This window comes from Hemibagrus wyckioides, linkage group LG16 (assembly GCF_019097595.1).
Source record: "Hemibagrus wyckioides isolate EC202008001 linkage group LG16, SWU_Hwy_1.0, whole genome shotgun sequence".
NCBI lineage: Eukaryota > Metazoa > Chordata > Actinopteri > Siluriformes > Bagridae > Hemibagrus > Hemibagrus wyckioides.
The window spans coordinates 15601772-15612500 of NC_080725.1; the positions used below are offsets into that span (position 1 = coordinate 15601772).

General features: G+C 44.3%; 2 protein-coding genes across 2 annotated transcripts in view; both read left to right on the top strand.

Annotated features, from left to right (window-relative positions):
• Positions 1-221: 221 nt before the first annotated feature.
• On the top strand, positions 222-4554 carry mdh2 (malate dehydrogenase 2, NAD (mitochondrial)). The gene is made up of 9 exons (XM_058412220.1): positions 222-412; positions 1404-1572; positions 1702-1785; positions 2114-2223; positions 2488-2613; positions 2715-2792; positions 3151-3250; positions 3817-3968; positions 4064-4554. The coding sequence occupies exons 1-9, from the start codon at positions 350-352 to the stop codon at positions 4196-4198; spliced, it is 1017 nt and encodes a 338-aa protein (XP_058268203.1). The 5' UTR covers positions 222-349; the 3' UTR covers positions 4199-4554.
• Positions 4555-5304: 750 nt separating this feature from the next.
• zgc:153345 (uncharacterized protein LOC566129 homolog) overlaps positions 5305-10729 on the top strand; it is a 10775-nt gene continuing 5350 nt past the window's right edge. Inside the window, exons 1-10 of the mRNA XM_058411386.1 lie at positions 5305-5663; positions 6066-6154; positions 6234-6330; positions 6642-6910; positions 6984-7147; positions 7245-7391; positions 7466-7546; positions 7806-7902; positions 8023-8081; positions 8631-8733. Of these exons, the coding sequence (XP_058267369.1) occupies positions 5544-5663; positions 6066-6154; positions 6234-6330; positions 6642-6910; positions 6984-7147; positions 7245-7391; positions 7466-7546; positions 7806-7902; positions 8023-8081; positions 8631-8733 (1226 nt within the window). The 5' untranslated portion in view covers positions 5305-5543. The remainder of the gene's footprint in view (positions 5664-6065; positions 6155-6233; positions 6331-6641; positions 6911-6983; positions 7148-7244; positions 7392-7465; positions 7547-7805; positions 7903-8022; positions 8082-8630; positions 8734-10729) is intronic.

The window sequence follows — 10729 nt, forward strand, 5'->3', positions numbered from 1 at the left end:
TCTTAAAGAGTGCGCGAGACGTGCGGATCAATTCTTACCCCGCCTTATCTAGATTTTACTTAGAATTAAGTGAAGGAATTCTGAGGTGTTCGAGGGACCAATCGCGTATCATCAGGACAAGCGCTGAACCAATCGCCACGAGTTGTCTCCAGAAATTAAGATTGACACTCCTTTTAACCAATCATATCTCGTGTTTTCAGCTTTTTTTCCGAGCTCGTGGTTCGGTTGCGCCGCTGTCTTGTTCTCGACCCGGCTGGAGGACGTTGGAGTCACAGTGAATCAGGAGGGACTCTGAGGATCCATTTTATTTTTTATATAGACAGACACACACAAGGTGAACACAGCAAAAATGTTTTCACGGATCGCCAGACCTTCCGCCAGCCTCGCGCGCTGTTTATCTACAACTGCTCAGGTAAAAGAAATCACACATTTAACCGAGATCGTGAGGATGGGATAAGGCGCGTGCTTAGTTATGAACGTCACCTCCATGGTGGTGAGAGTTAGCTGTGTGGCTAGCAGTCTCTAAGGTACTAATGTTGGGTGGTTCAACACAGACATTTTACAGTCGTGTATATATATATTTAGCATTGTTTAAAATGTAATTTTTTAATGATGACCATGCTGACTGGTATGTAGCTGTTAGCTGTAAAGTTGCGTAGATTAGCATGCTGTGCTAGCTTGACATTTCCTCATCGATGGCTGAGCTGCAGAGGTGAATGCAGCATCTTTAGATCTGTGTTTTATATCTAAATAAACTTCACACAGAGGAATTAACTAACTCTGTTTTAATATAATTCATTAAAAAAAAGAAGTAAAGTGCTATTTAGAGCTCCTTTTTTTCGGTCCTTATTAAAGTTTAAACCTCAAATTGCACCTTCTACAATTAATTTTTAAGGATTATTTTAGACACCGAATTCACACAAAGGTTTGGATGTTTATTTGGCTTCTTATTAACATGTTAATGGCAAACTGAAGGGAGGTTTGTTTTAATAAATACATTGCAGATTGTGTGGAGTTGAGTTTATGTAGGAGATCTTCTTAAGGACAGGAAGAGATTGGTATTTCAGCACAGTTTCTAGTTACTGACTATAAAGACATGAAATGATTAAACACTAATGTATTCATTTAGGAAAATATTGAACATTTCACGTCTCTCACTGTGTCTTTATTAATATAATCAGTGTTAGGAGATGATCTGGTCTCACCTTAACCCCGTTCAAGTCGTACTGGGATTAATCCAACTCACGGGCAAACTGTCAGACTGTAAAGGTCAAAAGGTTAACACACACAAATACGACACCGTGAGGTTTCGGTTTGCAGCACGCTGAGGTGAGACGGAGAGAACCACTGCCGGGTAACGTCTAACAGTTGTCTGAATACTGGATATTTTTATTTCCCTGTAGAATAATGCAAAGGTGGCGGTTTTGGGAGCATCGGGTGGAATCGGACAGCCGCTCTCCCTCCTGCTGAAGAACAGTCCTTTGGTGAGCGAGTTGTCTCTGTACGATATCGCTCACACTCCCGGAGTCGCCGCAGACCTCAGCCACATCGAGACTAGAGCCAAGGTCACGGGTACAGGAAATATAGAAATATGACATTCTGATGTTTATTAATTCAACATTTAATGACATCGACTCAAGATTTATTCAGAATGATTTAACAGCTGTGTCATAGGCTAATAATATGGGTGTGTGTGTGTAGGTTATATTGGAGCTGATCAGCTGGGTGCGGCTCTAAAAGGATGTGAAGTGGTGGTTATTCCTGCCGGAGTTCCCCGTAAACCTGGTGTGTTTTTTTTTGATTAGTTATACTGGTGTAATACCAAAGACACTGAGTCTTGTCTTGTTTATGAAACCAACTAACCAAACATTGGATTTTATAGTCAGTTTAAATACTAAATTTCTTGTGTTCAAAGACTGTTAATTTCCTGTTTCTTCTTACTACTTTTATACTATGTGCCTGTAGTCTTTTTCATCTTCTTCCATCAGTTCCTCCTCTTGTTTGTACAGTGGTGCAGTTTTGCACATCTGCAGGAATAAACAGTTCTCTGTTCACCTGGACATTCTACAGTTTCTCCTTCTCTGTTAATACGGTGTGTTCGTGTGTTTCACAGGTATGACACGTGATGATCTGTTTAACACAAACGCCACCATCGTGGCCACTCTGGTTGACGCATGTGCCCGTAACTGCCCTGAGGCCATGATCTGCATCATCGCAAATCCTGTGAGGAACCTTTTTATTTTATTTATATATCATACAACTTAATCAGTCCTCTTGCTTACCGCTGTAGTGAGGAAATGCTCCACAAACACTACAGCACAGTTCAGCACAATTGCGGAGTTGAATAAATGTAAGATAACACGGACACAATTAAGGATGATAATTACACACGGCTCTAAGGAGTAATAATTATTAAGTTTGTGTGTGTGAATGAATGAGTTCTTCTGTCGCTGTAGAGGTGTTAAACAGAGGTGTGGTGTTTTTCAGGTGAACTCCACCATCCCCATCACTGCAGAGGTGTTGAAGAAGTACGGTGTTTTCAACCCTAACAGAGTGTTTGGAGTCACCACGCTGGACATTGTCAGAGCAAACACCTTCGTTGCTGACCTCAAAGTCAGTCACATGTCGTGATGGGCGCTAAACACAGACCTGAATTTTATGATTAGTGTTTTAAAGATGTTTTAAGATCATTAAACATTCTTGTTTGTCTGCAGGGTCTCGATCCAGCTCGTGTCAATGTGCCTGTTATTGGAGGTCATGCTGGCAAAACCATCATCCCTCTGATTTCACAGGTAATTAGAAAATAAAGAAAACCCTGGTGACTTCTGCATGTAGTAACAACCAAATCGAAAGCAACCAGCTGAGTTTCATTACAATCATTTCCCACTTGTTTATCTAACACCATAGCAATCACCCTAAAAACCAAAATTGTTATACAAGCAATGGCCAAGTAGCACTTCAGTAACCAACTTCAATATGTTGTATACTATTTGTTTTAAGACATCAACCTAGCTTTACTAATTTAACATTAAACACTGGCTGTTGGAAGATGCTTTCTCAGTGAATCTCTGTGATCAGTGCTGTAGGCATGTTGGTGTTTATTTCACTGTGTCGATTAGATCTGATTGGTGTTGTGTTTGCCCCATGTAGTGCACTCCAAAGGTGGAGTTTCCTGCCGATCAGCTTTCGGCTTTGACTGAGAGAATTCAGGAGGCAGGAACTGAGGTGGTGAAGGCCAAGGCTGGAGCAGGTACAGATTCATTCACTTAATTTTTCATTTGTTCTCTGTGTTAATTGTATAGATACAGCACTGTAGTGTGTCTCCTGCAACAACATTTACATCAACATAGCTCGTGGTTATCTGCAGACCAACTTTTCCACTCGGGCCAAACAAAATCTTGTGATTTGTTCCCACTACCTCGGATGTTCTCTCTTCACTTTCAGCAGAACCTCAGCTTTTAAAACTCCAGCATTTTGTAGCTTTTAGATACTGCATTGTTGTAACTGTAATTGTCGACATTTTTTACTGACTGTATGAGGAAAACACTTTGAACAAAATGGCGTTTTGTTACTTACTACAGTCACAATAAGTAAATATTTTTTATTATATTTATAATTTAAAGCAGATTCCAGTTCCACTAAAGACACAGACATAATCTAGTTATCATAGAAATGAAATCTCAACTTTCAGTGTATTTTCCTGCTTTCTTTTCTTAGTTATTTATACGAGTAGGTCATGACCGACTGGGAGATGCGGGCTGTTTAGGGATTCCATAGGGATATTGATGTCTGTGTGTGTGCGCATGCACATTTCAGGTTCTGCCACCCTGTCGATGGCCTACGCTGGGGCTCGCTTTACTTTCTCTCTCCTTGATGCCATGAACGGGAAAGAGGGAGTGGTGGAGTGTGCATTTGTGCGATCAGAGGAGACCGAGTGTAAATACTTCTCCACGCCTCTGCTGCTCGGGGTATGACACACACACACACACACACCTGATCCTCACTCAGCAGGCGTAAAGAGAAAGACACAATTAAACTTCCTCTCCTCTTCTGTGTGTTTCAGAAAAACGGCATTGAGAAGAACCTGGGTCTGGGGAAGCTCTCTGCATTCGAGGAGAAGCTCGTGTCTGAAGCTCTGGCTGAGCTCAAGGGTTCCATCAAGAAAGGAGAAGATTTTGTGGCCAACTTGAAGCTGTGAGCGTCTGAAACTCTGTACACCAAAAGTCTCTATTTATAAAAAAAAAAAAATCAAAATTTGTGACATGGCATCTGATTTTCCTCCTGACTGAAGAGCTGCGACTCGGATCATCAATAAACAGTCTGCATCTCCAACTTCATGCACACACGTGTTTTTTACATTTCTGTCTGTGCAGACACTGATCATGATGTGCTGATTAAATGTCTGTATTGATCCAGTTTAAATCAAATAAAAAAATATTAAGAGAACTAATCAATGACTGTACAGTGCAGTAATATTCATCACACACACCTCACTGCTTTAGTGTAAATGCAGTAATGAAAGTGTTGTATAATAAAGAGAACATTTATTCTGAATGATCCGTTTAGTGTTTTATAATTCACTGAGATCAGACTGATGTCCTGTTTAGGGTTACAGCCTGACTCTTTTTTTTTTCTTTTATCAGAGATCAGTCGACTCCTCCACTCTCATTTCACAAATGACTCACTGCTCGGTTCATTCTTTACCGGAACCGACTCGGAATCATCCTGCTGTGCCAAATGACTCAGGTGTTGATTAGCTTCACAGAATTCGTCCTGACTGCACCATAGGTGATAAATTGGCGACACAAAATCAACTATATGTTATTTTTGTACAATATACTGAAGAAACGTTCTTCTTTTCAACATGAATCACTCTTCAGAAATACGAGTCGGTTCACTAAACAAGCCCCGAACCATAGATCACTAGTCCACTAAAATCCTGCGATTTAACACCACACTGACGAGGAAAGAGCTCTTCCTGAAGAAGGAATACAGAAAAATGAACAATTCATCATAACAGTTCAGTTTGAGTGAAATCTGTAAAATAATCACAAGGAAACTTATGAAAAAAAGAAGAATTAAAGCGCAGAAGTAGAAAGCTCGTCTCTGATTGGTTAGCCAGTCATCTCAGAGGAATGTACATTAATTGATGTACTTTAATAAATCCCCACATAACGCAATTGCCATTGTATCCTTAAATAAGGCTGGAAAAACTAGTGAAAAAAATCAAAATGTTTATTTTTCCAAACGTTTGGTTAATTTGTTTAATTTTTGAGCGGTGAGAGAAATCCACGTGATTAAATTGTTTCTCTCTAATTGGTCAGTTACAGGAAATTGTCCACAAGAGGGCGCTCTGGACTAGTAATGTCACCCCAAATAGATTGTATCATGGAGAGACAAGTCGAGCGCTCAGGTGACCGGAAATCCAACCAGTCACGTGGTAACGTCCCGATGGGCTCGAGCAGGGATCTGGGCTAGCAATTAAGCCGCATTTCCGGTTTGTCTCGTGTCGGCTTTGAATTGTAAACAGCGCGGGTTTGGCTATGCCTGCTATACCGGAGGAGCGATCGCGCGTGCTGGCGGTGGTGCGCGCGCTGAAAGCCATCGGTGTGCGCGTGAGGAACTGGAAGAGCTTCCTGCACGGAGAGAAAACACCTGAGCAGGTAGAACAGAGCTCAGTCCGGTGTCCTCACTTCCACACTCAAGTCTTGTGTTTCATCTTAAGGCTTTCATTTCCCCAAATACACACATAAACACACACACACACACACACACACTGCACACAGTGGGACATTATCTGGGTCCAGATGATTGTGAGAAAGCTTCACGAGCTTCACAGAACATTGAGAAGGTGAACAGAAATACCAATCTGAGGAGGAAACCTGTGTGTGTGTGTGTGTGTGTTTATAAAGGTGTGAATGATTTGTATTGTATGTTCTGTAAATATAAATGGGTCTTTGTGCTTGTCACAGCTCTAATGTTGACCATGTAACCATTTAACCAAATGTGTGTGAAGCATATAAGTTCTCTATCCACATGACTGACCTTTGACCTTTCCCTGGTAGGAGACTCCACAGCAGCACTTTGCTTTTGGTCGAGATCTGCAGCTTCTCCCTCAGTGTCATGTGGCTGAAGTGGACGGCTCTGTGCCGCTGTAGGTTCACGTTTGTCTCTGTTTACTGAGACGTCTGCTCGGTGTATGGATGCTGATGGATTTGCGTTTTGTTTTTCAGGTTCTTGGTGGAGGCATGTGAGTTTTTATCTCAGCACATCCACACTGAGGGGATTTTCAGGAAGACCGGTTCTCTCGGTCGCATCCGAGCTCTGAGGGTAAAACTGAGTTCATCTGAAACCTGAACTGTCCATCATATATCAGTAATGATGAGGTTCAGCGTAGTTTGTAATCACCTGAGTGAGAGAGCGTTTTTCATGAACCTGAAGACCTTTTGATTTAAAGCAGCTCTAATAGAGGAGATATTACTGTGATCCGTCTAATTGCTGCTTAATGTTTATATAATTAATTTTTATTTCCATGATAAATATAAGCAGTATGTAGAATGTTGAGTGGGAGACTTGCACTGTTGGTCCAGATCATGATGAGCAACCAGCCAAGTGACTTCTTCCCTCATTTGGTCTGGTAGTCGGAACTGGAGAAGGGCAACCGGGTCTTCCTGCCTCCCCATGATGCTTTGCTGCAGCCATGTGACGTGGCGTCAGTGCTGAAACAGTTCCTGCGTGAACTTCCTGACCCTCTGATCGCAGGTGAGCTCCAGGTGGCGCTGTGCCACGCCCAGACTCTGGAGGGGGGTTCGAGCGAGAGAGCCACCCTACTGCTCACGTCTCTGCTCCCTCCGATACACACTCGCACCCTGCGCTACATCTGCAGCTTCCTCAGACGCGTCGCACACAGGTACGATCTTGCAGCTACTTTTAATATCGCAGTGATGATGGATAACACAGTGTGTATGTGTGTGTGTGTCCAGATGTGATGAAAACAGGATGGAGGTGAGCAGTTTAGCCCTGGTCATGGCTCCTAACCTGCTGCCGTGTTCACCTCAGTCGTGTCGCCTCACCCTCCTCACCGAGAAGCAGCTCGAGCAGCAGGCTGCAGCCATCAGGACCCTCATCATACACGCTGAGCGCATCGGTTAAACCTCCAGCTGATTATTGAATCTGCTCTTTATTCCACAGATATATAAACGCTTCTCTGTATTTATTTAATTAACGTACAGTGTTTTTCTAAGGAGTCGTGCCCTTGTTCATACTGGACAGACCGGGAGCGACGGAGGCGAGTGATTCCACCCCACCACTAGAGGGAGCTTTACTGAACAAGCGAGCCAGACTTGGTGTGTACAGTAGCCTGTGCCGACAGAGGAGGAGGAGCGTCGGAGGTGACGGCTAGCATCTGTCTCAAAAACTAGAATGTTATTTTTTGCTTTTGTTTAACACCCATGTTTCTTTTTAGAGATATTCGTGGATGCTTTTTCTAAACTGAAGCCCAGCCGCACACACACCGGCCCCTCTCTGTCCTTAGATGCTCCCTCAGGTACAACAGCAGCGTCACCTGACACGCTGATCATCAGACACTGAGCCTCTCCACTGTTAGACATTCTGGTGTAAAAATGGACACTGCATTGTTCTTTCTGTTTGTTAGTTAGTTAGTTAAATTCTTGCTGGTTTAATGGAAGTCTGAAGTACTCAGGCTCGCGGTAGAGAGCCAGATTGTTTTCCAGATGAAATTCCAGCAGCAGTTGTGGATTTGTGTTTTGTGAGAGAAGTTTAATGCTCATGGATGTAAATTCCAGGACCTTCTCTCAGTCCCACACCTCAGTCTCCGAACACGGTGAAGCGTAAAGCCTCAGAGGACGGTGCACCTGAAGCGAGCGGATCTGCGAGAAAGAGGTGCGGACGTTAAAAACCCTCTTATGTTATTCTGTATTTCTATATTCAGGCTTCATTTTTATCAGATTTCTTCGTGATGACGATGTTACTGATGTTTATGTCTGTTATCTGAGTTTGCAGGCGTTCGCTGCATGACCTCCGAGCTGACGTGCAGTCCGTCAGCAGCCAGTCCACAGACGGTGAGTTCAACACAGCTGGATGTCAGGGTAACACATCAGTGACCATAATGATGTTACCATTCCAACTGAAAGCATAAAGTCAACTGCAGTCCAGAGGAAGTTCTCATTTAAACATGAGGATCAGATTCAAGGCTTGTAAAGTACAATAAAGTACAATAAATAAAGTACAATGAAGACAATTCACTGTTTATTAAATGTCTTTATAAAGACATTTAAAGAGATGTAACATTATATATATATATATATATATATATATATATATATATATGCAAAGATATGCATATCTGATATCTTATTGCATTTTTGTAATTTATCATATTTTTAATATTGCTATTATTGTGTTAGTTTTATACTTTAAATCTTTATTTTATTTATATCCCTAAATTTTTTTTTTGTCTATACACAAATTCATCCTGTTGTTCTTTCTCTTGAAACAAGGACGATCAAAAAAAAAGCATTTCACTACATGTCGTACTGTGTATGATTTTTTATGTGATAAAAAATAAAAATGTGAAATAAAATTGGAATTTTTCATTTTTGAATAATCAGATTGGACAGAAGGTCCGAGTCCGGAGGTGAAGAGCAGCGACGAGTCACAGCACAGTGTTTCAGAGACGATGGCTAAAATACGAGCTCAGAGGAAGTCACATCGGTCAGTTTCGTGTGTGTGTGTGTGTGCATGTCCGTGTGTGTGTGTGCATGTCCGTGTGTGTGTGTGCATGTCCGTGTGTGTGTGTGCATGTCCGTGTGTGTGCATGTCCGTGTGTGTGCATGTCCGTGTGTGTGCATGTCCGTGTGTGTGTGCATGTCCGTGTGTGTGTGTGTGCATGTCCGTGTGTGTGTGTGTGCATGTCCGTGTGTGTGTGTGCATGTCCGTGTGTGTGTGTGTGCATGTCCGTGTGTGTGTGTGTGCATGTCCGTGTGTGTGTGTGTGCATGTCCGTGTGTGTGTGTGTGCATGTCCGTGTGTGTGTGTGTGCATGTCCGTGTGTGTGTGTGTGTGCGCATGTCCGTGTGTGTGTGCATGTCCGTTTGTGTGTGTGCATGTTTGTGTGTGTGTGTGTGTGTGTGTGTGCATGTCCGTGTGTGTGTGTGCATGTCCGTGTGTGTGTGTGTGCATGTCCGTGTGTGTGTGTGTGCATGTCCGTGTGTGTGTGTGTGCATGTCCGTGTGTGTGTGTGTGCATGTCCGTGTGTGTGTGTGTGCATGTCCGTGTGTGTGTGTGTGTGCGCATGTCCGTGTGTGTGTGCATGTCCGTTTGTGTGTGTGCATGTTTGTGTGTGTGTGTGTGTGTGTGTGTGCATGTCCGTGTGTGTGTGTGTGTGTGCATGTCCGTGTGTGTGTGTGTGTGCGTGTCCGTGTGTGTGTGCGTGTCCGTGTGTGTGTGCATGTCCGTGTGTGTGTGCATGTCCGTGTGTGTGTGCATGTCCGTGTGTGTGTGCATGTCCGTGTGTGTGTGCATGTCCGTGTGTGTGTGTGTGTGCATGTCCGTGTGTGTGTGTGTGTGCATGTCCGTGTGTGTGTGTGTGTGCATGTCCGTGTGTGTGTGTGTGCATGTCCGTGTGTGTGTGTGTGCATGTCCGTGTGTGTGTGTGTGCATGTCCGTGTGTGTGTGTGTGCATGTCCGTGTGTGTGTGTGTGCATGTCCGTGTGTGTGTGTGTGCATGTCCGTGTGTGTGTGTGTGTGCGCATGTCCGTGTGTGTGTGCATGTCCGTTTGTGTGTGTGCATGTTTGTGTGTGTGTGTGTGTGTGCATGTCCGTGTGTGTGTGTGTGTGTGCATGTCCGTGTGTGTGTGCGTGTGCGTGTGTGTGTGCGTGTCCGTGTGTGTGTGCATGTCCGTGTGTGTGTGCATGTCCGTGTGTGTGTGCATGTCCGTGTGTGTGTGCATGTCCGTGTGTGTGTGCATGTCCGTGTGTGTGTGTGTGTGCATGTCCGTGTGTGTGTGTGCATGTCCGTGTGTGTGTGTGTGTGTGCATGTCCGTGTGTGTGTGTGTGTGTGTGTGCATGTCCGTGTGTGTGTGTGTGTGTGTGTGCATGTCCGTGTGTGTGTGTGTGCATGTCCGTGTGTGTGTGTGTGCATGTCCGTGTGTGTGTGTGTGTGTGTGCATGTCCGTGTGTGTGTGTGTGTGTGTGTGTGTGTGCATGTCCGTGTGTGCGTGTGTGTGTGTGTGTGTGTGCATGTCCGTGTGTGTGTGTGTGCATGTCCGTGTGTGTGTGTGTGCATGTCCGTGTGTGTGTGTGTGCATGTCCGCGTGTGTGTGTGTGCATGTCCGTGTGTGTGCATGTGTGTGTGTGTGTGCATGTCCGTGTGTGTGTGTGTGTGTGTGTGCATGTCCGTGTGTGTGTGTGTGTGCATGTCCGTGTGTGTGTGTGTGTGTGCATGTCCGTGTGTGTGCATGTCCGTGTGTGTGTGTGTGCATGTCCGTGTGTGTGTGTGTGCATGTCCGTGTGTGTGTGTGTGCATGTCCGTGTGTGTGTGTGTGCATGTCCGTGTGTGTGTGTGTGCATGTCCGTGTGTGTGTGTGTGCATGTCCGTGTGTGTGTGTGTGCATGTCCGTGTGTGTGTGTGCATGTCCGTGTGTGTGTGTGCATGTCCGTGTGTGTGTGTGTGTGCATGTCCGTGTGTGTGTGTGTGTGCATGTCCGTG

Bases quoted from the DNA above. Each gene is read 5' to 3' on its own strand.
- mdh2 (XM_058412220.1), top strand. From the start codon at position 350: ATGTTTTCACGGATCGCCAGACCTTCCGCCAGCCTCGCGCGCTGTTTA. The intron at 2,793-3,150 runs GTAATTAGAAAA...TGCCCCATGTAG, and splicing joins TCATCCCTCTGATTTCACAG to TGCACTCCAAAGGTGGAGTT. The intron at 3,251-3,816 runs GTACAGATTCAT...TGCACATTTCAG, and splicing joins GAAGGCCAAGGCTGGAGCAG to GTTCTGCCACCCTGTCGATG.